The 27709-nt window shown below is 40.2% G+C and overlaps 1 protein-coding gene across 7 annotated transcripts in view; it reads left to right on the top strand.

Annotated features, from left to right (window-relative positions):
* The window catches only part of LOC124300617 (uncharacterized), a 97527-nt gene that overhangs the window by 49423 nt on the left and 20395 nt on the right, over nt 1-27709 (top strand). For 5 of the 7 annotated variants that reach the window (XM_046754900.1, XM_046754903.1, XM_046754901.1 and 2 more), the window contains one exon: nt 23139-23430. The exons of 1 other annotated variant lie outside the window; for it this stretch is intronic. In XM_046754900.1, coding sequence (XP_046610856.1) covers nt 23139-23430 — 292 coding nt within the window. Of the gene's footprint in view, nt 1-19894; nt 20008-22691; nt 23431-27709 lie in introns of those variants that run through there. One more of the 7 variants, XM_046754905.1, reaches the window with a different exon arrangement.

The following is a 27709-nucleotide window of genomic DNA, read 5'->3' as shown; positions in this document are numbered from 1 at the left end:
GTTCTGTACGGCATAGTTAGCTAATCTTTTTCAATATACATATACATATTATACACGTGCGGAAGAAAATTGAAACACGTCTTGTATTTTATACAGGACATTTTTAAAACTATACGTAAACAAGGCTTCCCTTGCGTTTACTAATGATAACGATGGCTCTTCAGCGAAGGTTGCGCACGCGTCTTTTCATCGCGTTTCAAGTCGTATGTATACCTGGTCACATGCGGTTCACGTTTCGAGAACCTTTAAATATTGACTCTGCCGATGGGAAAAAATGCCGCACATTCTACGGCTTTATTTCGTTCTCTTTCAGGACTTTGAACGGCTCTTCAGCTTATTGTTAGAAATTAAGATTCGATACAACGCATTGGACATAACTGCAGTAACTTGATACCACAATCGTTTAATTGTCGATAAGGCACGCGCATCTTACCTCAAGGTTGCGCTTAATTTACGCAACAATGTCTTAATCTGGAGATAGATTCGAAGCCAAGAATTTTCTTTACAAACGTCCTAAAATCCGTGAGACACCATCCTACGGCTATTGTCACGCAACGCTTGCGACTATACGAATGACCCGCGGTACGGAATAGACAAGACTCGATCTAATCGCGAGTCGAAAATCGTGGCCGAAGATTTGTGCGCTTCGATCAGTACCTGACGAAGCATCGGAACCGTTGGTAAATAAAACGAAGCGACGACACCCATAACGTGTATTCTCCACAGACTTTGATCCACGTAATCAGCTCTGGATCGACGCGACGAAGGTTCCTCGCAATTTTTTATTCGCGACAATACACGACGTACTACGCAAAGTGCGACTCGAGGCTGCTCTGCTCAGGTACACCGAGTCTAACAGTAAGGGGCGCTTAGGGAGAATCCGAGAGGGGCCTACAGTGCAGCAGGGACAATCCTAATGGGAATTTGCGAGGGACTCGAGGAGAGGAGTCACACGGTGCACAAGCTCACGCACGTTCCTCCTCATCGTCTCAGGTACGAGGGCGACGAGATGAGGAGAATACGCGACGGACGGTGACCTCGATGTAACGTTATTTGTTGCACGGGGTGCTGGGAAGCACGCTACCGTAGCCTAAAGCGACGAACTTGGGCGTCGCTCGTTCGACGCTACCTTTGATACGAAGAAGATGATTGCGTTTTAGCCGACGCTTTCTAATAGCTTGAACTGTGAACTTTGAACTTGGTTACTTTTTTTTCACTACGGTTCAAGTGATTTTTCACCATTGATTTATCTTCTGTATATTATCTTCGATCCACGTGGAAAATCGACGAGAATTCCACTACAGATGTACGACTGATTTATTGAGAAAATATCTTAGTGTCTTTGTCGATATTCGAAGATGTTGAGAAGATGAGACACGAAGAACAAAGAACCTGGGGTTGTTTTTTCAAGTCACACCTTTGGCAAACTACTCAGACTGATTAAGGATCACTTCGTTCACTCCAGTCAGGTCTATCACGGTTTACTCAGAACAAATAAGTACACGGGTATAGAATTCTTATGGTACGTGTAGCGTTGAATCTTCGAAAACTACCCCACGTCGCTAAAATTACTTTTCATGTTATGGGAAACTTGTAGTAGAAAGTCACGATCGAATTCGAATTCTTATTTACACTGATTCAATTTCTGACTTTTAAATTGTATTTAAATATTTCCCCTGGCAAGGAAACATGATCTTAATTCATATAAACTTATCAGAAGTTTGCGACGGTTTTATTTCTATTACTCGAATATATACTCTCTCCCAAATCTTACAAGTATGAAAAAATCCGTCTTCGTACAAGGATTGTTTTATCACGGTAGATACCTACGTATCCATTGCCGTATTGTTTCGTTATATTGGCCGAGGTTGATTGCCTTGTCCGCAAGCTCGTCGAATTAAACCATAAAGGTGTTAAACCAGCCGTAGCAACTCTCCACCTGCGCAAAAACACGTATTTATAGGTAAGGCGAGTCAAGGTGTGTCGTATTCGTATTCCGCGTGCACGCGGTTTCAAGTCTTATCGTAGATCGTTTATTTATTGGAATATCCGCCGAAGCATACGTGTTATATGCATGTGTCTAGATTACGTACGTATATGTTTACACAACTCGTCGGTACAACTTATCAATTGTGAACGAAGCTACGGTGGTAGATAACGTGGGTTATAAATCGTTTGCCAAATTTAGAAAAATTAAACGAATCAACAAAATTGTGAACAAGGCGCCCAACTGCTTGAAGTAAGAATTTAAATTCTTCTCAAAGTACGTTCGAGCAAACATTCACCGTAACGATGTGTTCGAGCTTAATTATGTTTGCGTTATATGCTACCGCTCATTTCACCTGCTCCTTAAAGTCGCGTAACTTTTGTCAATAACGAAATAATTTCTCAGCTTATATTTATGGTAATGTACATATTCGCGTGAGCATGGATGGTGATTCGCGGTATGATGTAAGTGTAAGTGAAGTTCGTTGATTTCATTAATCGTTAATCGATCCGTGCCCGGTCACACAAAGTGCATACAAAACGGTCCAGGAAGGTAAAATTATAGGTGTAACACTTATTGAAAATATACGCTGGAGGCATTTACGATTTAAATATACAAATGTTTTCATCTGAATTTTTTGGTGCATGGATACGTAGAGAAAATTCTTCATCTTGCCGTAAGTAAAGTTTCGAATCTTGAAGCATTGATTTGAGAAGGAATAAAATGGTTTCAACCAGTTTCAATATAACATATGGACACTGTATACCCAAAATAAGGTATATAAACTTCTTGAAATGGACACTCAATTTCAACGATGACAAACACATTGAGGAATAAATGCTTAATTTCGCGTGTGGGACAAAGTTGAGTTTTTCTTTTCTCATCGGGAATCTGTTTACAGATAATTTCCCAGTATTCTACCCACAAAATAATTCAACACGAGCCTTACAGCCAACTTATTGTTGGCGTTTCTTATTAAAACGTGTCGTCAAGAAGCAACTGGTTCCTTTCACAAGGTTTGCAATAAACCGCATGCATGATACCCAGCACGCGTTCGACATGGCTGCAAATTGAATAGGTTTACGTCGACTGTCTTGTCGATACTGCGATAACGTGCAACAAATAAGTTATTCACGTAACAGCAATAATTTATCCATTGCCGTTTATAGTGTTCTGCGGTGTGAGTGGAATTTGGCAAAATTGTAAAATACTCCGACGATTTAGTTACGTTATAAATGCTTTTCCCATCTAACGGAACTTCATAGCATTCTGAAAATTAAGTTACGACCGAGTTACGGATCATCGGAAATTGATAGAAATTATCCACATTGTACACTTTTTTTTTTATCAAACTCTCTTCGTGTGGTAAAATTGAAACAAATCATTCGAAAAAGAACGGATAGTATAATACAAAAACTCCATTATATACTGGTCTCCTTGGCATTTCCGACGGTAAGTTCCTTCCGCTCAGCTCAATGAATAAATACATTCTCTCGCCGGAAATGAAAGAAAACAGGAAACATTTTTATAATCGCTATTTCTGAACCGGACGCTTCAAGCAGACGACCTACTAAAATTCCAAACAGCATGTATGACCCACATTATTTTCACTCGCGTACCGACATACGTCTAAATATGCACGTTCACACATGCAAATGCTACCTACATTGCCTACGTAAGATACCCTACCTTTGTCTCATTGTCTTCGCAGTGCCACGGTGAGGTTTAATCAGTGTCTGGTTCATTGCACTTATATTATACCCGTTGGACAATCACGTGACTACCAGAGCGTGTTGGGCCAAATTGGTAGTCTTTGTTTTCCATTTAGACAGTCGTCCTGATCCCGGATTTAAATGTCACTTCGCAGACACTTGGCCGGTCCATAATGCTTCAGAAGAAGTAAGGTTTCAGGTTCGTCGTGCACGGTGCCTCGCAATCTGTGGAATTGACATCACGAAACCAATTAGCATTATAGCTTCGCGGAGAAGTATTTTCACTCTTAATACGTCGGTCAACTTTACAGATAAAACGTATCTTAACCACTTTTCTGCTGCGTCATCTCGAAGAATAATTTCCTGAATCAGATATCGTCTTGGCTATGCGATCGAATCAATCGTGAGCCAGGTTCTGCGCCATCATCTAGTGATAAGTGGGTATGCATGATGGTACGGTGTGCTCGACTCCGCTATCAGATCGCACCGATAGATCGTATATTCAAATTGTTCTTCGTTGTACGTCGTCGCAGGCCTCGAGTATAAGAGGCAACTTTGAATATATCGCCAAATCGACTCGCAGACCTGTGTGTGTGCGATGTAAATTGTGGATCGTGCGCGTAATGGAGAAGTAATTGTATTGAAATTCGTTTCATTTACATTAACGGAACGATCATTGACGTACTGCTCGTGAAAATGATGGGCGAAACACCGAGGTGCGCTCATAGTTTATTCAGAAGTATTACTCTTTGGTCTAACAATCTCAATACTGCTGAAATATTTCGAGCAGGAACGAAAGAATTTCCTAAACGATGAGACGGATGTTTCTCTTGGACCGTGGCAATGGACTCAGTTCGCGTTATAGTTGCTTTAAATCCGTTATTAAATTTTGTTCTTTTAATTGTTGGTGAAAAATATCGAAGTAAGTATCGACAAAACTCTTTGACTAATTATATCATACTCTACCTTTTATTCCGTATGAAAACAAGGTCATCTTAGATACAATGAGAAACTTTTTATTATCCTAAAAATTTGAACAAACAAACTGTAGAATATGTGGAAACAAATTTTGAAGGTCTGCTGCAATCCTGAACCGTATAAATATCTCTTCCATATGATAATATTCTTTGATGCCGAACGCGTAGGTAGCGTTCTAGTGAATGATACATCGTGCATTAACCCAGCATTCTACTTCGCTGTTTATAGCAGACAATGGGCAAAAGAGGCCTTGGCAATACCGTCTTTAAAACGAAGGAACGAAGACCCTGAAATTCGAACGACGAACGAAGTTAAACAAAGTTCGTTCACTACGCTGTATTTACTTACTGCAGTATTTTCAGCTCAATCTCGGTGTCACAATAAAATTAAGCACTGCGTGATGCCGAGTTACGTGGGAAGTTTATGTAATATGTAAAGTCTTCTTCACGATGCAAATGTGCGAAGGATAATCTCGGTTACGTAGGATGCGGAGAAAATTGCGAAAATCTAGACATTGTTTGTTAATTAGCAAACTCTCATGTTAACCGACGATAAAGAGATGCTGCAGTCGACCTTTCTGTGCCTCGCGTGTATTTTGGCCCTGATACTCTCTCGCATACGGTTGTTTTCAACTTTCTTTCAGTTGTGTTCTACACTTCGAAAGCCACACGGTAGTGCTGAATCCAATCAGTTGAATGATTTTTTTTCTTTTTATTACTTGTAATTCAAATTATTGACGCGAATGAAACTTCAAACATATTTTTTCCATTTCGAATGAAAAGCATTCTTGGATGTCACTTATTGGTACGATTGCATCAAGATTTTCCGTACAACGAATGATTGATGACTAATGAAAAGTGGGTACTTTTCTGAAAAACAACTAGAGAAATTGAACTTGAAACCGATTGTATTTGTTCCTTATTAGGCGACGACGAATTTTGAGCCCAGCTGTTCTGGTACTGATACCTCACGTTCCTGTAAATTGTAGTGAGAGAACTAACATCCTGATTGTGAAGTTAAACCGACGTTTACGGTCTTGAAAGATGAAGATCGTTTATTCGGAGAGAACGAATTTCTATTCTGACAATGATATTCGTGATCCTGGACAAAACAACCTAGTATACTCACACGGAGTGGATGAAGTAAGCGGTCCTTAAGGGCACCAGGTGTTCCCAGCTAGCGCGTTATCGTCATAGATACATACCGTTACAAATTCGTAGTGTCGAAGAAACTAGAAAGTCATTTCCTTCTGGTCTGGGTCACCACCGAACGTCGAGTCAGCTTCGTCTCATCTTTCTTAGGCTCTTCCTTATTAATTGAGCATCAATAATCACTACCGACAGTGTCTCGTGTTCAGAGATGCATAAAACGCAAAGACCTCACCGACAGCTTTTACCCGATACGTCTACCTACCTGATTCTCATAATACCGCTGAGAATTTCATCGAGTAAACAAAACCTCGCTTCGTCTCGTCACGAGCAGAAGCAAGACGTCAGAGAATCATTCCGGTTCTGACCGAGAGTGATGTTTCGATCATTCATTAATATGAATTATTATCGCGTGATTGTATATCCACGAGCGTTTTCCAATTCGCAAGTTGTATATGCCGATCAATTACTAATACAGCGATCTGTAATAGCCGAGAGGGTAAAATTATGCGATAGAAATTATTCATCGCCGCGTCACCCGATGGATTTCTGATCCGTGATAATCTCAGTAATGTAGAGGTATACGGAATGTAGAGGATGTGGATATTTTCTTCTACAGCTGATTCTAGCTTCCAACTACACGGACACTTGCAGCTTCATTCGATTCGCTTATCTTGGTTCGTGAATAATGATCAGATGTGCTTCTGCAGCTATGTGTCTAATAAATATCTCGAGCGGATCCCGGCAGGGGTAAATGTCAGTCGAACCTATGAATCAATAGCCGTATTCGTTTGCAAACGATGATTGTCTCACGTTTTACCTTTGCGCAAATACGTACTCTTGCATCCGACGATTAAAAACCTTGAGATCAATGGAACTTTTCGATATTTTTCGCGCACGAATTTCGATATCGTGGTATCCCGATACCCTGTAGCCTGAATCTCTCAACCTAGGTCATTCACCGGTCGTCGTATAACGAGAGCTAGAGCAACGGATGACGGAAATAAAACAGACCAGGGTAGTAAGTAGGATAAGTAAGACAAGGTGAACGGTAAATATTTCAGAAAAGAACTAGGCACGATGTTTGTTTGACAAATGCACTCGCGTACACGTGCTTTTATAAATATTCTATGCAAACCATACCGTTCTGCTGGCATTTGCTGGCATTTATTACAGTATAAGTGCAGTTAGTCGTAATTGGGAAGCAAACACGCATGTACCGTATAAAAGAGAACCGCTTACGGAGAGTCTTCTTACGAAGCGGTAGTATAGTTACACGATCTCTTGACCCCGTTTCGCCACCCGTTTTTTCCCCTATAAAACTCACCGTCCACCAATATCGCCACCGCTCGTGTTCCGGTCACAGTCATTGTACTTTGCTGCTCTATGCTCTCGGACTGCTGCACCGTCTCGCCTTTCAGCGTAATCGCAAATCCGCGGTTCAAATCTTATTTACCAAAGCCATTGTTCCTTGGGTCACGTACCAGTCTTCGAACGCATCTCGACAAGTCTAACTGGATCCGTTAAGATTAGATACCAATTCTTACGTCAAAGTCAACGTGACAGTTTCATCGCGTTTGCGTCTTTGCGTCTTCGATTTTTTTTTTTTTTCCTCCTCATTCTCATTTTTTGCTAATCTGCAGACTCCAAAATACTGTAACGGTTACGAACGCCTGACCAATGTGATATTGTAACGTGTTTCACCGCAGAATCCATTTCTGTCAATTTCTTTTTCTTAGATTTTTCATTCTCGTGCAAGAACAGAGCGCCCATTGTAACTGTGCCACAGGGAACCGAGCATACTACACGCCATGTGCTGTATAAAAACGGGTACCCATGTGTAACGCATTTAAGGAGCGGAACCGTCTTCTTCAATGGCTCAACTCTGAACTGTAGTCATCAGAGTGATAATGATGATGATGACTATGATTATAGTGAGCACAGTATGGCAACTGTTGACGCCGGTTGTTTTTTTTATCTTTTAAAGTAATGCAGTACCGTCTTGGAAGCGTTATTGTTATATTCTCTATCTTGTGAAACGCGGAATTGGTAAACATGTTGGATTTTCGTCGTACTTCACACGGAATCGAGCTGTTCAGTTATAAAATCCCGACATTAACCCAGCCACGTCAAAAACGTGACGCGCGCTGCTACGCCTGCAGTAAAAGTGTTGCCGCAGACATTATTGGACGACGACCAAAAAGGATGATCGTATCTGCAAATTTGTCAAAGGAAGTGAAAGAATAATCGCGTCTCACAGTTAAGGTTGACGAAACTGGGGTGATGATAAATTTCGTGAAAACATTACATTCTTGCGGGTGTTAGAACGTGGTTGGAATAAAATGTTCTTGAGATCAATGTCACGATATAATTGTTTTCATCCAATGCGTGTTGAAAATTTTGAACAACGAATTCGGTATGCTTATGAATTTGACATTTCATCATCGTGCGTTCACGCACACCGAAGAATCGAATGATGGTCCATATTATCTGGTCGTGTATTATAGCACGTGGAGTGCTGACGATTCGGCATTAGCTACTACATATCTGTTTATCGACCGTTAAAATTTCGCACGATGTAGAACTTGAATCCTAAATCGCCAATCATAACTCGAGTAAAATCCAAAGTCTACACGGTAGCTGATACCTCGTACTGTTAATTTTTCTCACAGTCCAGGCGTATGCTCGATGCTCACAGAGTGTGAACACACGTTCTGCCACACTTATATTCCTGCACGACACGTTCATATATGTAGGCGACAACGATGGGTATGCATCGGTGCGTGCGTGTATGCAGGCGAGGTTCGGTCAGCGGCCCGACAAACACACGAAGCATAAAACTTGACCTCAAGTATATAACAAAAGTTGCGCCAACTCGTCACAGCAGTTCTAATTCTAACGAGGGACGGCTTTTTGCTACCCGGAATTATACGCGTGGGTTACGTCAGGCCAAAAAGCTCGCGTGTCGTCCTACTGTAATTACCAATCATTCCGTAGAGTCTAGTCACGGTGAAAATTATGGAACTTTTTGCTGACGTTGAACCTGAAAACGTAATGTCGTGGTTATACGTTATTAGTTGTAATTTCGATCACATACATAAAGTCAGGCATGTGCAATTATGGTTGTTTTTTTTTCCTTATTATTATTAATCGATACCCGGACCACTCGTAAAGCTTTGATTTTTATCCACCCATTTGTATTCATTTTTTACGCAAAATGAGGTACAAATCTAGTTTATCCAATGCATTTTTTCGTTCCAATTTTGTTTCGAATCGTTAACGATGCTCCGAGCGTTGTGGAAAATACCCCGTTGTCATTAATATAGGAGGCAGGTATGCTGCAAATGTGATGAAAAGCTGCAGGTTTCACTAGCCGAGTGCCCGCCGAGACTGGCGTAAATTCTACTCCAGGCTCGGATTATTATTTACCGGGTAGTAGTGGGTATAAGGTTTGATATAGCCACCTGCACCGTTCCCATTGCGGTAATCGTTTTATACCTCCCTATGCTGGAAAGAATGTAACCGGTTCTGATGTCTCCTAAGCACCTTGCTCTCAGAAACACTTCCTTGTATTTTACCGATCGTGAAGAACGAATCTGACTCCTCGCGCTTTGTCAGGAGCAAACGATCAACGACAAAGTGGTCAAAAGTACGATGTTCAGTCGGTAATAAAACAAGAATAAATATTCCTCGGAATTCAGAAACCGAAATGTGAAACGGTTTGCCTGATATCCGAATATCATTACGACGATGTCTCGAGATGTTTCGTACCATGACAACCCCGTTCTTAGAACAAGTCACCAATCTGAACATTATTGAAAATATTTGTATCTAATCAGAGTTATTCGTATAATGATGAAAGAGTGTACCTAACGCTGAATAATAATGCTGTTCCTCGTTATTATCTAATTAATATTCGCGACTTCGTCTAATTGTCTAGGATTCTTATGCAGGCCTGATCAACGTGTCGACTAAATGCATCTTTTAAACCGCGTCGCATCCTCCTCGAAATGTGCACCGCATACGTAACGCCTGGCGTATTATCCGTCTCTTGGTTTTTCTGACAACGTCATACGTCGCGTGTCTCACTCTACATACTGTATACATGTGTACCCTATCCCTTCCCGCCCCCAGTCCTACGAACGTCTTAAGTCCTGGTTGACACAAAGAGTCAATTGACAAAACTACTCGCACCGACTGAACCAAGTCGTTCGGACGAATGGGCCTCTTTTCTTTTGTACTTGTCGTTAATTTTGGTTCAACCGGCACGTCGTCGGCTGGGCCCTGTTAAGTCATTACTTCAGCTAACGTTAGCTTATCGTTAGCATCCTTGAATTGTTGCGGAGTCACAGATAATTGAACGGACATTAACGCTAGGCGAACAATCTAAGGCCGTGTATCATTTCGTACGGCCTTAATACCCACAAGGCTCCGAATCAGATTTTTTTGGTTCAATCAAAAACAGGCTTCTGGAAGTTTCGCATTTATTCTGATTCCGGTATCAAGTTTGTGCGGTAAAACATCCTCCGGAACGTCTACCTGCTGTGTTAAAATATCACAGTAAGAAACGAATAGCAACAAAAATTATGAAAATTCCAAGAGATTTCGTCAGCTAAACATCGACCTCACCCACCACATTTACAATGGCCTGTGAGATTTCGTTTTGGAAACGGTCGAACATGATAGTCCACAAACCTTGTTAAAATGTCAGTAGAAACACGTGTGTAAATGTATGCATACTTAAATGCATTATTCCGATCGCTTTCGTTCGGGAACACTGCAAGTATCAAAGCAGTCTACACCGTATACCCGTGTTGAGGTAGAAGATGTTTGAATTCTTTAAAAATTCTACCGAGCTATAATCTGTCCATCTCCATCACTCCGTCGATCCACGTGTGTACGTACAGTATAAGCGTCAAAGTTAGGTATGTAACAGATTTTCGGCTGCTCACTATAAAAGATTTATACAGAAAAAGAAGCTTGCCCCGAGTATTCAGAATCGTTTGAAACTTTCTAGTCTATCAGATGTATTATTTTTAATTATTTTTTTTTCTCTTCTTTCAAAAAATAACTTCTTCGGTCAAATTGGAGGATCAACTTATCTACGTACGGTATTCGAGTCGGTCCCAGGATGATTACGCGAAGCTGCGATTAAAGATAATTCTGACTACTGTGTCGCGGCGCACTTCTACCATTCCGAAAATAACGCGTGACAGAATACCTCAGGACTTATAATATCGCGACGGAAATGGATTTTGCATTTTACTTTTTCGTTCTGCACTTGGCATATTGCCGGTTCCTTGGAGCGAAAAATTATCATGCTGACATGCATGTACCGGTAATGTATACGATGCGTTGATAATAATACACTGAGAGAGTCGAAAACTAAAAGACTTTGGACCGATTAGATTCGGTACGCCATGGTATTAGTCCCTTTGAGTTATGCAGGTTATCTCTCGGGCATTTGCTGGCAATCAGGGTGAGACGGTTGACTTGCCGGAGCGGTGAGCTGCTTTGTAGAAAATTTTCTCCTCCACATGCGATGACGCAAGTTTTTTTTGTTTTTTTTTTGGTGTGTCTTGTTTTTGAGCGCTGAATTACGATAAGAATGAAATTGCTCGTGCAAGATAAAAGCGTCGTTATAGTATTCCGCGAAGTTATACATATTTACAGTGATGTGGTTGGCACGCTGAGACCTGATCGCACCCGAAATACGTATCTGTAAACAGGCGTACGTTTCAAACGTGCTTATAATTCGCGGTATCGCTTACGTGGAGTTCTTGGGCTAAGGCTAATTAAGAAATATCAAAGTCAAACCGTCATCCGTCGCGAAGGACCGAGTTCGCTAAATCGCTGACCGTTCAAACATTCACGTGCACGCATTTCGCAGCGGTGCAGAAGTTTGGTATGAAAAAATTAGACTGTTGCTTCCGAGTTTCGCGCGAATAGTTTTTCGGTGGAAATGTATTGAGAACTACTCGGTTTCAGGTTTCCTTAGCCGATGCTAACCTTAGACGTCTCGTCTTATCTTAATTTTATTCATATTATGCCTCATGCATAAACCGTGGATGACGTGGGCATAATCTTTCGGACGAGGTAGAACAGATATCTTCGATTGCACCCACGTAAATTTTGGTTATCGCCCGGTAATGCGACAGGGGTGGGGGGGGGGGGATGAAAGGTAAACTCCTTTTTGGAATTCCAAAAAATTCACTATTACGTTCTATTCTGTTCCCAACGTCATTTGACGCTATCGACTTGAAATAAAACCTTCAACATCGTACAAATAAAATCCGTAAGGCATCGCTCTGAAATCCAATTAAAATCTGACTATCCTGGATTTTTAACTGCGAAAAAAAGATGTTTGAAAAATTCCAGCAATAAATTCTCGAATCGTGGACGACGTACGAATCGATTATAACTCGCGCAAAATCACTCGGACCCAAATGCATCGGCACTCGGTATTAAACCCTGAAATTACTTTCGTTTCGTAACATCTCACGAGTAAAATAACAATAATAAGGTAACCGGGAATTGAACGTAACATGGAACGCACAACTTCGCAGTGTTCAATAGTCACGAACGACAAGCATCGTTATACTTCTAAAATTTTCAACTGGCTATCCAGTCTTCTACAGTGGCATCAAAAGGTTTTATGCCATTGAACAAATCAAGTAAACGGTAAAATGTTTCGAAGACAAGAAGACTATCAGTGTCTTTTACTTGGTTATTTAAGGTATTTAGTGGCAGCAACGTTACAAAAACTTTTAACTAGTATAGGATAACTAATATAATTATCATACGTAACGTAACATTTGACGAATGAATCGGATTTCTCGAGTTGAATCACCGTTTTATAGGCTATACCACTTCAAGCTTCACAATTTATTGCGTATACATAATATGTAATGTGTAACTCTCACAACTGACGCGTCTCCCATGATATTATCTCATAAATATTTCTACACAACGTTTAGTTACGTATGTATCACTTTTTACATGTAACATGTAAGTACATTCTTTCGAACATCCCTGTAATATTTATCGAAGTAAATCTTGGCCGCTGTACCCTGTATCACACCGCGCCCTTCGTCATAGGCTAATCCTCCAGGCTTCAAGGGCTCGAGTAACGAAACCATAACGCAAGACTCCTACATTTGGATTATATATGTCATCGACATCCATGCGTCGAACCTAACACGTTATAGGTATGTTCGATAAATTATTAGGTTCGAGAAACCGGCCACGCTTCCGCTTTCAATTTCAATTTTGACGTAATCTTGTCTCATCCCAGGCGACAGGAGATCCACGATCATACTTTGGTAGTTAAAAAAATCACGGTTACAGGTACCCACGGTTGTTGTTGCCACATCCTGTACACGTATATTGTTGTTTTTATTCCCATTTCTTGAGGTTTTCAAACGTTGTTTTATTCGCGGTGGCGATTCCCTGAACTTGTCGGATGGGCAATTAATTCTCGTAATAAAAATTAATGTTACACCTACCTAGATCATCACTGTTCGTACAGCGGAAAAGGTCGTCATCTTATAGTTTCGCATAGCTAGCCTGTAAGACTAACGTTTTGAAACTGAACCACTTCCGTGGCTCTACTTCATAGTTCCGTCGTCGGAAGTGAATCGCGGTTAAAATATGCGCCATAAGTAAGTAGGATTTGCGCTGCGCCCTGCGGGCCACTCGAGTATCAGATACCGGAAGCGTATTATGTTCCCGTAATCGGTGTACGTAACGCATACATTCGTGTTCACCCGGGGACTATACAACAGCACACTCTATTTCAAAAGCAGCGGTTATTCTAGAACGGACCTAACGATAAGACGTGTAAGAAACGCAACAACCATAGTGAAACATGAGTAGGATTTTCTCTTGTATCGTTCAACATTTTTTCACACAGACTGATTGGTAGGTCTCATTTTGCAATAGAGCTAATTGCGACGATCGACGATCTGAAATGAAATAGGAATAAGGTGCGCGAGGTAAAGGAATCTTCACGTAATGTACATTATACAAATTAACAATCGTTTCCAAATGCTGCGCTTACAGTTAGAAGTTTACATTGTCATAAAACGTTGTAGGTTTTGATGAAAGCTGGATACCTGCCCATTTTCCACCATATCTGTCTTTGTGTGTTTTTACCATGTCACATCTATTTTCTTGAGTATATTCACACGGTCCTTTAGGTATGCCCTTTATCTAACCGCAGTTTGTTTCAAAGATACACAAAGCCCTCTTTGTACATTTACCCCTGACATTTTTCGTAAGTGCCCGCATGTATAATATTTTATCCTGAGAAAGTAAAGGAAATTTCTTATTTTCTCATCCTTGTTTGACGAGATACATCGATGGATATTCCGCACGAAAACTTTGGTTCTTTTTTCTCTCCTTCGGACTATTTTTTCGTGGAACAATTTATGCCCTACGTCTTTGACCGTCTTCGACGAACCGAAGGTAATTACAAAAGATGATTTAAAACAGACTTCACGTTGACCCATGCGTGGATATCTTCAAGTTACAATGTTCAGGTCAAAATCATCCCAAGTCGAAAGGAAGTCGAACCCAAATTCTTCAACGCTCTTCTCTGACATAGTAACTTGGATTGTGCACAGCGTACGGCAGTTTAGGAAAAATATTATTCTTCAACACCGCGTTATATTTGTTGTTGTAACCCTGTATTAGAAACAGACAGAAAAGTCTCAGCTTTTCACTAGGATGTAAGACATTGATGTCGAATGCCGCTGTATTTGATTGCGAAATCCGCACGTGAACGTGTGAAAAAGTCAACTTGAGTGAAAACGAATAATTGGTTCATTACTAGCGTGTGTGTGTAATTATAGGTACAAGATTATACACGCAAGATGCGTAATGCCAGGGTTTGCCTGCGCGTCTCTTAGTCTCATCCCAGATGTTCACGCAGTCCTTACATCCGTCAGTTATTACCGTTTAGACTTATTACCCCCTGGTGCCAATAAAATTTTACAGAATACTACCGCCAGTATTACTGTGCATTTATAGTCGATGGCGCACATTGCGCAAGCCCGTTTAGTTTTTACTTCGAAGTTTATACCGCATGCGCCTGGGTATAATAAAACGCGTTCTCTTACGTACGACCTGAATTACAAAATGTCTTGACCGCTTGGTTTTTAATATCGTACACATACGTATATATAACGAAGTAGAAACTGTCGATGAAAATGGATTGCGGTAAACTCTAGTGCAATAACTCGTCATATGCCTTGAATTAGAAAGGTTGCGCAAAGATTTGTGAAATAGATGGGATTACGAGGCGAGCGTATCACTTTTCCGCGAATCGTATCAAAGACGAGAATGCGAATGCAAAACTACTCGACGTGCATTTGCACGCTAGATGTGCACCGTTGCTGCTGATACTGATGCCGCAGCACCTTGCAAACATCTGCAAACTCTCTCGCAGACCAATGATTGCGTGGTATACCATATGGCATTTGCAGTAATATTCTCCCGAGTATAATTGACACCTCGATGCTAGAAAATATCGTTGGTACACGTAATGATACGACTTGAAGTTGCGTTCGGTGTTTGATATAAGTAGACGCTGTCTTCTACCGTGTGAAAAACATTGTGCAAGTGTTGCAAAAACATTGCCCACATCGTCAAGTGATCCGCCCGTAAGACTGAAACGAATATCCGAAAAAATTTGCCATCGGAATCTCGGAAAATTGAAGATTCAAACCAGTAGGATCGACTTGAAACTAATTTCCATCCGGCTGACGAGAAATTAACCTTAACGAGCACTTGCTGGGTAAAATATATTGAAAGCCTCCCCTTGACCACATACTCGAAAGCACTGCACAGTCGGATAACGCTTCGATTTCAATACACCAGTCACATGTGCACCTCACCTGGATATGAAAAGTCGTAAGAAATATGCCGTAATGGAACTGTGGAATGGTGGAAGGAATGATGCATGTGTTGGCAGTGGGGTCTATGGGACAATGGTCTCCGGCAGGTAATAATTTCTCGGCTCTTTCCAATCCCTTCGTCTATCAGCAGCGAAGTAATTGAACGCCGTTTGAACGCGAACAAAAATATTTTTTAAAAAATTGGTACGATGGACAATTTTGAAGTAGCGATACGACATCCGCCGAAACGTGAAGGAAATCGCTTGCGATGAGTTTCTCGAGTGATCAGGAGTTCTATAATTCGATCACGGCTTACGTTCATCCCAATAATTTATTCGTTCTTACACTCGCGTATCACGTGCAGCCTAGGCATCCGTGTATTCAATAAACGTCGTGTAAATCGTATCCGTCGCTACTTGGTGGAGAGAGAAAGAGAAAAAAAGAGAGAGAGGGAGAACCCGACGAGTGAAGACTTTACGAGCGCAGAAGAAGGAGAACTTCACCGGGCATTCTTACTTCTTCCATTCTGATTGTGAGCCCCTGGGAGCTACCGCAACTCCGGTGTCATTCTTCCAGTTCTCTCAAGCGAGAACCATGAACCCCTACTGCATAGCAAAAACCTTTCTTGATTAAATGACGTGACACGTTACAGGCGAACTTTGCGACAAGCATCGACTTTGAAAACTTACCGATACCTACAGGGTGTAGCAAAAATCCAGGATCCACGCGAATTTATCACATAAGTTTAGAGACTCGCGTAAAACTTTTGAAAATTTTGAACGGCATGTGCCGATTTCTAAATTTTCTCCAGTCGCGAGTTTTGTTCACTGTAAATCGTGAATCATTCGTTGGCGTTAGTGGTCACGACCTTGAGGGCGTACCCTTCTCTCAGGTATCCATACCGATATGCATCTGAAAACTTGAAAGTACGTTAAACATATAACTTGAACGAAAATCATTTTCACCATGAGCCAAAGTTGAGTTATTCTATTCGTCATAAGGTTTATGGTTCGACGGGTCTGTTCCGATCAGTATCGGTACCACTTTTCTGTATCCTTTTTGTTTTCGGAGACAATTTAAAGGATTGATACAGAATCAATACACCCTGTAGATACTAATATAAAACTGCAGCTTCCGCGGTATCTGCACATTTCCATCTCGACGTTTCTGCAAGCTCGAGCAGACATTAAAAAATGAACCTTTCATCGTTTCTGGAGTGTATAAATACACAGCGAGGAGAAAAGCAATCGGATTATCTTGACACGTAACCAGTTCTCTTCGTGCTCGAAGAACCCGAGGAACGAGAACACGGAACAAGAACAACTCTTCTATTGTTGCAAAAGATAACATGTGTTACATACATTATGTGTAACCGGACGTTTTACGCGAGGGAATTTTAGGGGGTCTCAATCTTGATCTCTTCAGAAAATCTTTTCGCCATCTCATTATTTCACGTTAATTACAATATTAACTCTATAATTTTCCATCTCTGCTCTCTCAAAACTCCCGTAGAAGATCGGATCGTTTGCAAACGAACTCGGAAGAAATTTTTCATACGCCCTACTTCCAAATTGACAGTGTTTGTAAAACAGCTGACTTTTGCCTCCTGTGGACTACTTGGGGTATTGCAAAACGCCTCGCATCATACCACGGCTTATAATACATACTGCACAAACGATGAGGTGCGACTTTAGAAAGGAAAGATATAATCGAAAGTTGATATAAAATAAGGAAAGAAATTCTGGGAATTGGTGTAGAGACATTGCGATGTAAGCGAGTCTGGAACTGCGACCTAGGTTTTTTACCGTGCGCCTCAGAGAACTCCTCTGTATTCAACGTTGTGAAAATCATTGTAAAACGGTATACTCTGTAAGCGCAAAACGGAGCAAACGATCCGGCGTCCACCCATCAATCGACGTCGAGATAATTAACGAAGATTATCGGAGAACCGTTGCCTTTCGAAGTTTCACACGGTGTTCAGAGTTCATGCTTCTCGCAGTATCTCGAACAGCAGCGTTACTTATCCTTGTTGCAGGTTTTTGACTCAGCTGTGTGCCTAGTACGTCAACCTACCACAATCACGATTAATATTAATCTTAAATTTTCTGTCGTTCTCAAATACTCGCATAAATCCAGTTGACTGAGATTCACTTTCTCATCGATTTCAGTGGCTTGAGAATTGCTTGGGTATTGCGATCTACGAGAAAAAGTTACGTCCGGTCTCTGCTCTGATTGATTTCCGGTTGGAAACATCCTTCTGTGTATTTTCATTAGAATCTATTCGACCGGGTCGAATTGTACAGGAAGTAATCAATTTTGTTGCAGTTCTTGATGTCTTACGTTTAAAATTCTCAACTTCATCCCAATTTTTCCCGTCTTCCTCCTCGTTTGTCGGGCTCGTTACAGTTTTCGGTCAGAAGTAGAAATCGAACGTAAACCAGTTTCAGGTATTCATTCAGGCTCGGGATGACTGTCAAGTACGCGTAGCCTGAGCACACGTCCGGATATCTGTATAAGATACAGTGAACGTCGATATTACGGGCTACGTAAAGAAAACTTGAGTACAGAAAAAGATACCTGCTCGAGAAGAAAAGAATAATACGTTGCTGCACACCTATAATGTAGGCATTCAATACAAACGTCGAGGAGTACAACCGAGTTGCTAGAAGAGTCCCGTTGAGTTGCAGGATAATTCTTCATGCGCCTCCCTTCAACCATATCTCACAATCAACCAACGTTAGATACCAAGGAATATACGACTTGACGTACCCAACTCCGCATGTACGTCCTTCTATAATACCTACGTATACTCGGTATCGGAGTCAGAGTTACAATCGGAAGTCTTGATTGTGTTATACTTTTACTACGTTTTTGCTATTTTTTTTTTTTTTTTTTCTTTGATCTTTTATATTCCCTTTCTCTCCCGAAGCACATACCTTCAATGACGAGGGAGAATTTCGAGAGTCGAAATGTCACAATCGTATTTAATCGCAATTCATCGTAAACGAATGACCGGGTTAACGAACAACATGAAATTCTTAAGAACGAAAAGTCGAAGTAGCCGAAAACGATTCGTGTACATGCCAACTGTTTCTTACATATTCATGTTGACTTTTCGGGATTTACATATTACCAGGTACTTTTCCAGCTTCTACTTTCAATACGTCATTTATTCATTGTCCGAAACAATTTTCCAGTATTTTGGCAAATTCTATCGAAAATGAAATCATACCAATTACACTTTTACAACAAATGACTCATTTGTGCCAATGATCCGAAATAAGCACGGTTGTTCCTGCATCATTTTCAATAACCATTATCCTCTCTCACGTACGATCCGTCGAAGAAAACTTCACGACACGTCTCAGAATTTTTGTCAATTAGTTGAGAGTAAAAAAAAAAACATAAAATAAAAATCAACACTCGCGATGCATTTTTCATCCGTTAAAGCTTAAAAAAATATCGCAGCGCTTTCGTCAAACGAGCATATAAATTTCAGGATCAAACCTTTCAACGTGGCGTATCAAAACTTGAAAAAATAAATGTCACCTACGTCTTACGCCGCTTACGTGTATCGTTTATAATATCCACACGTGACAGTGTAGGTACATACGTAAGCCTGTATAACGTATACCACCTCCAACTGTTACAGGCCTACCCATTACAGTATGTCATACAACGTCCAACGCACGCACACTGGACAAGAAACCATATGCTCGTCGTATAAGTATAGGAGAGAAAAACTTGTCGGCGGTGTCTGCAAATTCCGCAGCCTCCTCGAGCTGTTTGGACCCGCGTCCTCCTCCCTCTCCCTCCCCCCCCCCCTTAGCCTTCCCCCTCTTTTTCTTCCCGCTTCCCCGCTCCTTCGGTAAAACTTCTCCATCGAGCCAGCAGGGTTCTGAACCGTTCAGGCGGCGCACTCCAGTCTTGAATGCAATACTGAGGCGTATGTACGTACGACGTCTCTGTCGCGACTCTACGGTTTTTTTCAAAAAAGAACAAAAAATAAAAAAAAAATAAGTAAAAAATGAGCGCGCGGATGTGTGTGACCGTTTGTGCGTCTGCGATTTAATTGTTGTTACGATTATTCTTGACTCGATTAATACCAATTTTATAATACTCTGTATAACTTTAAACGATAACGCGAAGAATTTCATACAGTGTGGTTTTTTTTTTTTTTTTTTTTTTACCTTTGTTCTTAGTTGTTGTAAAATCTTGAGAGTGCGGTGCAGAAATAAAAGTTATTCAGGCTTATGGATGCATGTATACATATATATGTATATACAGTAAATATACCAAGTTCATAATATAATTCCTTGGCGTAAATTCCTGAGCAACAGGTGGTGGTTGGTAGCTCGGCTCGAGGGGTGCCCATTTTCTCGTTTTTATACGACTAATACGATCCTTGCGAACAGCGCTTTACCTCTGCCGACTTTTATTATAGTTAATCTTTATCCTTATGGTCAGACTACTTGTTCTGCGAATTGGGTCCAGGATTCGATATAATATACCAAGCGGTGATAGTGCAGTTTTCAAGGCGTAGTCCGTGTCCTTCTTTGTTAAACGCTGTTAGGTGCATTCGAATATCTTCCATTTCTCGACTCTTTGAATCACCGCAGTGGTTTTAATTTCCTCGAGTATTACGCATGGATTAAACGATCGTCTCTATTACGATCAATTTAGGGTGTAATTTTTCTAATCAGCGAACAGTGTGCAGCGAAATTTTCAGCGGGAATTTGACAATTTTCTCACATCCTACAACTGCTTTTGATCATTTGACGTTTTGGAGCACAGGAGTTAAATCTACCGTTATGAAATTATTTGTGAAAGTTATCGCTAATTGTTTGCAAGACGTTGAACGCAACACAGCTTCTCGATAGGTGCAATAGTCATTCTATTTTAATAGTTGCTCACTTCGTAATTCCATCGTTTTTTCGTCTCTACGTACCGAAGGGCTTTTAAACTCCTGACCGCCAAAAATAATGGCTACTATTTTATGGAATTTCCCACAGGCTGTACGTGAAGAGATTGAGGGCGGGATAGTATAAATTTCGACATAATACTGACGGCTGATATTATCGACGTTGTTACAGTGCCTTCTTGGTTTAAATAAGTTAATTTAGGCACGGTATATATGATATGGAACACGATAATATACCCGTGTAATTATACATGTATATGTATATATATATATATGTATACACGTAACGAGTGACGTGAAAAAACCGTCTTTATATCATTTCGAACCGTGTTTTATGTCTCAAAATTATCTATGGAAAAATAAATAATTGTTCTTTTACAAATCAAATCTGTAGTTCGCGACTGTCAGAAATATACAGTTTCGACAGACACGTATGCAGAAGTTTTGCTTATTATTTTTAACGAATATGATAGCTAATGGATAAATTTTATCTAATTTTCCTCGCGTGCTTACACGTTCCACTCTTTTTCTTCGCTCTCTTTCTCTTTCTGTCTCTACTTTAGGTGATTTTTGGAATTTCTATGCCTTAATTGGTCAATAATAACTAATCAACAATAAGTCGGTTCGTCGTTTGTTTTCAACACAAGTAGTTATAGGGAATTTTGAAAAGTATAAGAAATGCCAAATCGAAATATAATAAACGAACTGTCAAAAATCAGAGACATGAATTAAGGTTCAAGATTATCTGATAGTGAGACTCATTTTACTTTATTAAGAGTTGAAAGACTACCATGGTCAGGAAAACATTTTGGCTGTCGTAATCCATCTAAATTGTTAATCGGTTCCCAAAAATGCAGGTCAAGACCAACACGCTTGACTATTGAAACCGTAACGAAGCGAATTCATTTTGCTGATACGTAACTGAGAATTTCACGATCTCTATAAACTGCACTAAATTTACAATGTCAGCTGAGCTTCGATTTCAATTACTGATTTATTCCGTTGATCTGGAAAATCAAATTTTTCATCGAACAAAAACATCACGTGACTGAATTTTAATTTTACACTTCATTTGACTAAGGTAACGGCTGTCAATGTCCTTAATCGCGCTATCGCCGAAAGAAATTTTTTTCACGTATTCTGCAGACCTACGCGTGACTTTTTACCATCACAGTTCATGCTTATATAGCGTTATCGTACACGTTTGATAGTTATTCGGAAGTACAAAGAACCGCAGCGTCGCCCGAGGTTTCCGACAAGTTTTATATTCGCCATTGAGGAATCGTTCTCATTTTTATAACAACCGTGTGATGTATAACGTTTTGCGTTTCTCGTTTCGCCCACGCACCCCGACAAAGGTACGATCTAACGTTTGACCGATTATCTAGTCGTAGATATACCTAGATACAGTAGATACATTCTTACACGTAGTATACACACGTAAATATCACGCCGGCCGGTTAAGTACAGATGCGTGGGAACTAAGCACTTCCGCCGGTACAAGATTAAGTTATGCAAGCGAATTTCTTGTTCGCTAACGCACACTGTACAGTTGTTCCTCTACGAATATACGATTTTCTTTGCCATGAAATAATATCCCGTCCCTCTGATTTCTCTTATTGTTATACCTCTCTCGAAAGTATTTGATTTAATCACTCGAATAATATCATCAATGAAATCCGTCAATGTCTCTTGGTTATAGTAATTATTATTACCATTGGAATGTACGGCTAGGTGTTGAAAATCCTCGATCGCGTGATATGGATGTAAAAAAAAAAAAAACAAGCTTTGCCATAATTCGAATTTATCATTTCCGTATGCCCAGTAATTGGAAAAGATTTATCACACAGGCGTTTGGTAGGGACAAAAGTTGAGCAATATTCAAGTCACTTTTGGGAAGAATAGCCACGAATAGAGGAAATGGATTGATCCAGTCATGAATATTCATAATTTTCACTTTACCGACGGTTCAGGAACCTCCTTGTTCTCTTATGCATGGAAGTAGATCCATCGGCCATTCCTTAGTGTAAAATTGAATCGTTGACACAGGTGTGCAAAAATGCTGACAGAGTGTGAAATAAAAATAAACAATGATAATGAATAATCGAAGCTCCGGTCGAGGAGAAGTTTAAAGCAAAGGTGGCGCGGTAATAACTGTTCGACGTTCGTTTAAAAAGAATGTTGCGCTTTCTTTGGTGGTCGGTGGTCGGTGCAACGAAGAATTAATACACCCTCGGTCGAACTTCGGTCATAAATCCGTATCGAGAAGTGGATAAGACGGCAATGGCAGCTGAAAAGAGTTTCGACCCTTGAAAGTCCGTCGGCTCGACCTAAGACACGTCGTAACGAAACGTGAACGCGAATGTAAAATGAGAGCGAATTAAGACCAGCGAAGACCGCAGTCTCTCGATTAACCCTGCTGCTGCTGCTGCTGACTGACTGACTCTTGGCTATCGTAAAAGTGACCATGATGAAGTTCAAATCGCTGTTCCGCAGAGGCCAGCAGACACACCAGGCGAATCATCCTGGAGCCGGGCCCGGGGGCCAGGGCCAGGGCCCTCTGAGACAGGCCTCGAGCGCCTCCTCCTTGGAGGGAAAGCCGGCTGCCGTCTCGAGGGCCTCAAAGGGCGGCCCGGGGGGAGGAAACAAGGCCGCGAAGATGCAGGAGCTCGAGAGAGAGGTCGAGGCCCTCCAGAGGGACCGGGCTACTCTGGAGGCCAGCCTCCAGGAGGCAGCGAACGCCGCGCACCAGCTCCATCAGCTACGATCGGAGCTGACGTCCGTCAAGGTGAGTCCGTCGAGTTAACAATAACTCCTGTTAAAATAAGTTCCCGTTGTTTCGTGCGACTGAAATTAGTAACGTTAAGGTAACGGAGATCAGATTTAGAATGACTTTGGAGGTAAGAGTATATTTTCTTTATCGCGGTTTACTATAAATTTCGGATATTGCTCGAAGTGCGGAGTAACGATTTTTCCCCAACATGCATCGTTGCCGTACCTAACGTTACTAACTTCATACTATACAATATTATTCCGAGGACGATTCGGCCCTTGCATCAACGAGTTTTTGTTTGCCTATGTATACAACTGATTGGACAATTCGTCGAGATGGTTCGTTTTTGGGGAGAAATTCAGGATAAAATATAAATAATACAATGCGATAGGATGATGGCGATATCAATAGCACCAATATTTTAACCTGAAGATGATAGGGTGCAGCCCTGCCGAAACGTCGTTCTAATAAATTTTTCCTCAAAAATGACTCATCTCAATAAATTGTCCCGTCATTTAGATTAATAGAGGTCACGAAATTCTACATATCTATGTATACAACTTCCGTACTTTGCCTTTTTTTCCTAACCATGGAGTAAGGAAGTCGACTGCGATTACAGACCGATATTTTATATTTTATTCATTTTATTACGAAATAATCGTACGTCAGGTATTTATCAAGTTATTTTATTCGTAAGCCACGAAGCATCTAGTTTAAAGTGCAAAAATGGGTAATACTAGGATTATGAAGGAAAAATTTATAGATACCTATCAATGTTGCGTTTCAAATCGATTCGAAATTGTTTCACATCTGTTAGATTCGTCTGATTTCACGATGATGGATCGTTTCATTTGAAAGACTATTTTTGTCAGAGTCACTTGAACACCGTTATTAAACGTGTGGGCAGTTTTAAATATTCAATTTTCGAACAATGCATCGATATTAACTATGAAAAACTAATGCCAATATTAACATGATTACGTTGAACAAAAAAAAAAATTTTTATACTCGAGTGACTGTAGAACATGGTCTTCTCAATGAGATGAGCTTCTGTAGAGTAAAATCGTAAGCATCTAGTGGATATTTAAATTTTTAAGGCATTTGAAACGAATCCAAATGATCCAAACTCTTGTTTGAAACTTCTGTATTGTCATTCGCTATATTTCCACAGAGATCTTCGTAGCTTAAGCGCACGTAATAATCAGACATGTATAAAAATGTTTGTGACTACTTCGTAGTAAAATTAATAAAAAGTATCATTTTTGTCCACCTGATCACAAAAATTGGACCAAATCTAGCAGATCATAAAAATTGCAACGATATATATTCATACATGCTAAAATACATTTGTGCATAATTTATCATAAATTCCTTAAATTTAATTACTCGTAATATTCGCCATTACCTTTTCTTGACGAAAATGAAAAATTCGACCCAGTTTTATTTTGATTTTCTCTGATATATATTCAGATAAATATTGCATTTTTTATTTTTCTTACATAAACACGGAATTGCATGCTGCAGGTATTATATGTGCGGATTTATTCCAGGAGAGTTGAATTACGTCGGCAGGATACCGCGATCGGTTTTCTCTATAATCGTTCCGCGCAGATGATACGATATGTTGTAACGACCGGTCTATCAGTATTTATTCAGGTTGCATCATACCAGCAGCTGGAGCGAGAAGTTGTGCAGGAAATTCGTTCGTTTCAAGATCTGAGGTGTCTTTTTGAATGGTTTTGTCAAATAATCGAACAGGTTGACAAGCTGGCTGTTTCAAATTACTTTCGAACAGTTAATATGACGAAACATTAAAGTTTCACGGGTATAATTATGACAATTAATTTTCAGAAATGGACAAAAAACGTTCATCCGACACTGCAGTGTCTTTTTCCAAATTCCTTTCACAATTATAACGTTTGACGTGAATTATCATTGGTCATATCTCTCATTGTTTTATCTCGTGCCGTCCAGCGTGTTGCGAGGTAAAAACTTTCTACAATATAATTGGAGAATAATTTCAAATGATCTTTTTCGACAAGATTTTGTCTGAGAACTGTTTCAATTGTAAATCCATCCGAGGATATCCATGAATCCCAATAAGTAAACTCGTATAAAGCTAGATCGTCACGTAAATTCTTAATAAAAGAAAGAAAAAGTCTAGAATTTCTTGAAATCGAACCGTGTAAGTTCCCGCATGCTTCCCCCAAGTTCTCAGGTACTGCGACATCGTTTTGAAATAGCTGAGAAAAGTCTCGCACATATTCGGAAAAAGTGATCCATCTTTTTAATGGTTTTCCGTGTGTCTTCTTTTGGAATTTTGTTGAATTTGTATAAGACTGGAATGACTGTCGAGATATTTCCTACGACACTTTGAAACTTGATAAATTTCATTCTGCGCATAAAGGAAAGATTGGTTTGCTTATAGGTACAGTCTGTGTAAGCATACCTGATGATACTAGGTAGGTGCAGAGGTAAGACAAGGATTGCATCACCTCAGATCACAGCAAACTAGTACAGCGCGAATTGAATAACTATGCAACTTTGCTTAAAATTAGCATGAATCAAGTGACGCGACCGCTTTTTCACGTATCGACACGAAGAGTAGGAGTAAATACATGTATAATAATATAATATACGTCGTCGCTTCTTCCTCTTGTTCCATTTCTTGTTTCACTTTGTTTCACCTTGTTAGTGACCGAGACGGATCATCACTCACTTATCACACACGCATGTATCGTATCATGATTATACAAAGTACCAAAAATCAAACTATCAAACTAAACTTTATCAAGTCAAATGACACGTAGATTAATTTGAAATGCGGATTGATTACAGCGACCGATAATCGGCCGATACAAAAACTGTAATTCATGTCAAGATACTCGTACAAGTATCTCGTATTAATTTTGAGTCGTAGCTTTTCTTCCATCTTCTCTCTTTTTTGCTGTGGCTAAGAAATGCATATACCTATGAGACAGATAGGAGATTTCGGTCAGACTTTGCGCACCTGAAACTTTAATGTACCGTGCATTATCTCCTTTCGATATAATCCTTAGTAACCGAGTTCATACGAACTTTTCGTTATGTTAAAGAGATATGTATAAGTTTATATCAGGTTCTGGTTGAATCCCAAAGTCGTTACTAATTTTTTCTAAACTTATAGATAAATTCACCAGTGACCATCAAATTTATGTGATCAAAATGTATCAAATTTATGGTTGAATCAAAGAAAGTCCATGATCAAGTCGTGAATTCACTGTGCAGTTTATGCTAATCAATTAACCATTAGCTGATTCACTAAGGTAAGCGATTTTGGTTGAATTTGTAAATGACGTGATATAATAATTGAAATTCCTGCAATACGAATGTCTGACACACGTTTTCAAAACATTTCTTTTGCTCAGCTTGAAATCAGATAAGCTGTCATTACACGACACTGATCAGTGGTTTCCGGTTCGCGCATGTAAGGGTATACAGTCCTTATACACACGTATCTACGAGCTCCGGTATTCACGTCTGTACAGGTATCCAGACTAAAGTCCTTCGAAACATAAGACTCTGGTCTCTGTTTTACGAGAGGCGAGAATTGCATACCTTATACCTACACGATCAGCGAGTTTTTGCACGGCAGTTTAATTCAGCCAAGTCGCTGCGACACGCTATTCAAAGTTTCGTTCTTTGTGCGAATTGAGAAACGGCAGCAGACGATAGTATTCAGAATGAAAAATCATAAGACTTGTAGTAAAACGGGGTGATAATCGATTGAGAATCGGCGAATGTACGAATCAATGGTCGACTAAAAATTTTTCGAAAATTGTTAAACTGTCAGAGGGTTAATCTGTTCGATGTAAAATTTTTCTTAAACTTGAGATTATCCAGAATATGAGCCTCCTGCACCTTATATATATGGTAATGGTAAATATTTATACAAGACGGATACTTACCTACAGTTTTTATCCACCCTAAATTTGGAGCAGCACCTCTTCCAGAAGGAAAGACACGAGCCAGAAGCACGACGCACGCGAACGCGGTGCAGGGAGCTAAAAAAATACCTAGTCAACTTACGTAACGCGTCACATCTAGGTATGCGACAGTGTGTGACGGCATGTGACTACAAGTGTCGTACTTGTAATACCAACAATACGGACTGTGAATGCAAAGTTCGGACAAGAGCACGTACATCTACTTCTGAGGTGCGTGTGTTTTTGTACAACAATACCACGCTCATCTTAGACTCGTATCGGTGAGAATTTTCTTTCGAATTATTGTATTTTCGAATAATTACGCAGTT

This window comes from Neodiprion virginianus, chromosome 3, assembly GCF_021901495.1.
Source record: "Neodiprion virginianus isolate iyNeoVirg1 chromosome 3, iyNeoVirg1.1, whole genome shotgun sequence".
NCBI classification, from domain to species: Eukaryota; Metazoa; Arthropoda; class Insecta; order Hymenoptera; family Diprionidae; genus Neodiprion; species Neodiprion virginianus.
The sequence above is the reverse complement of the archived record's forward strand: the minus strand, read 5'-3'. Positions and strand labels throughout refer to the sequence as shown.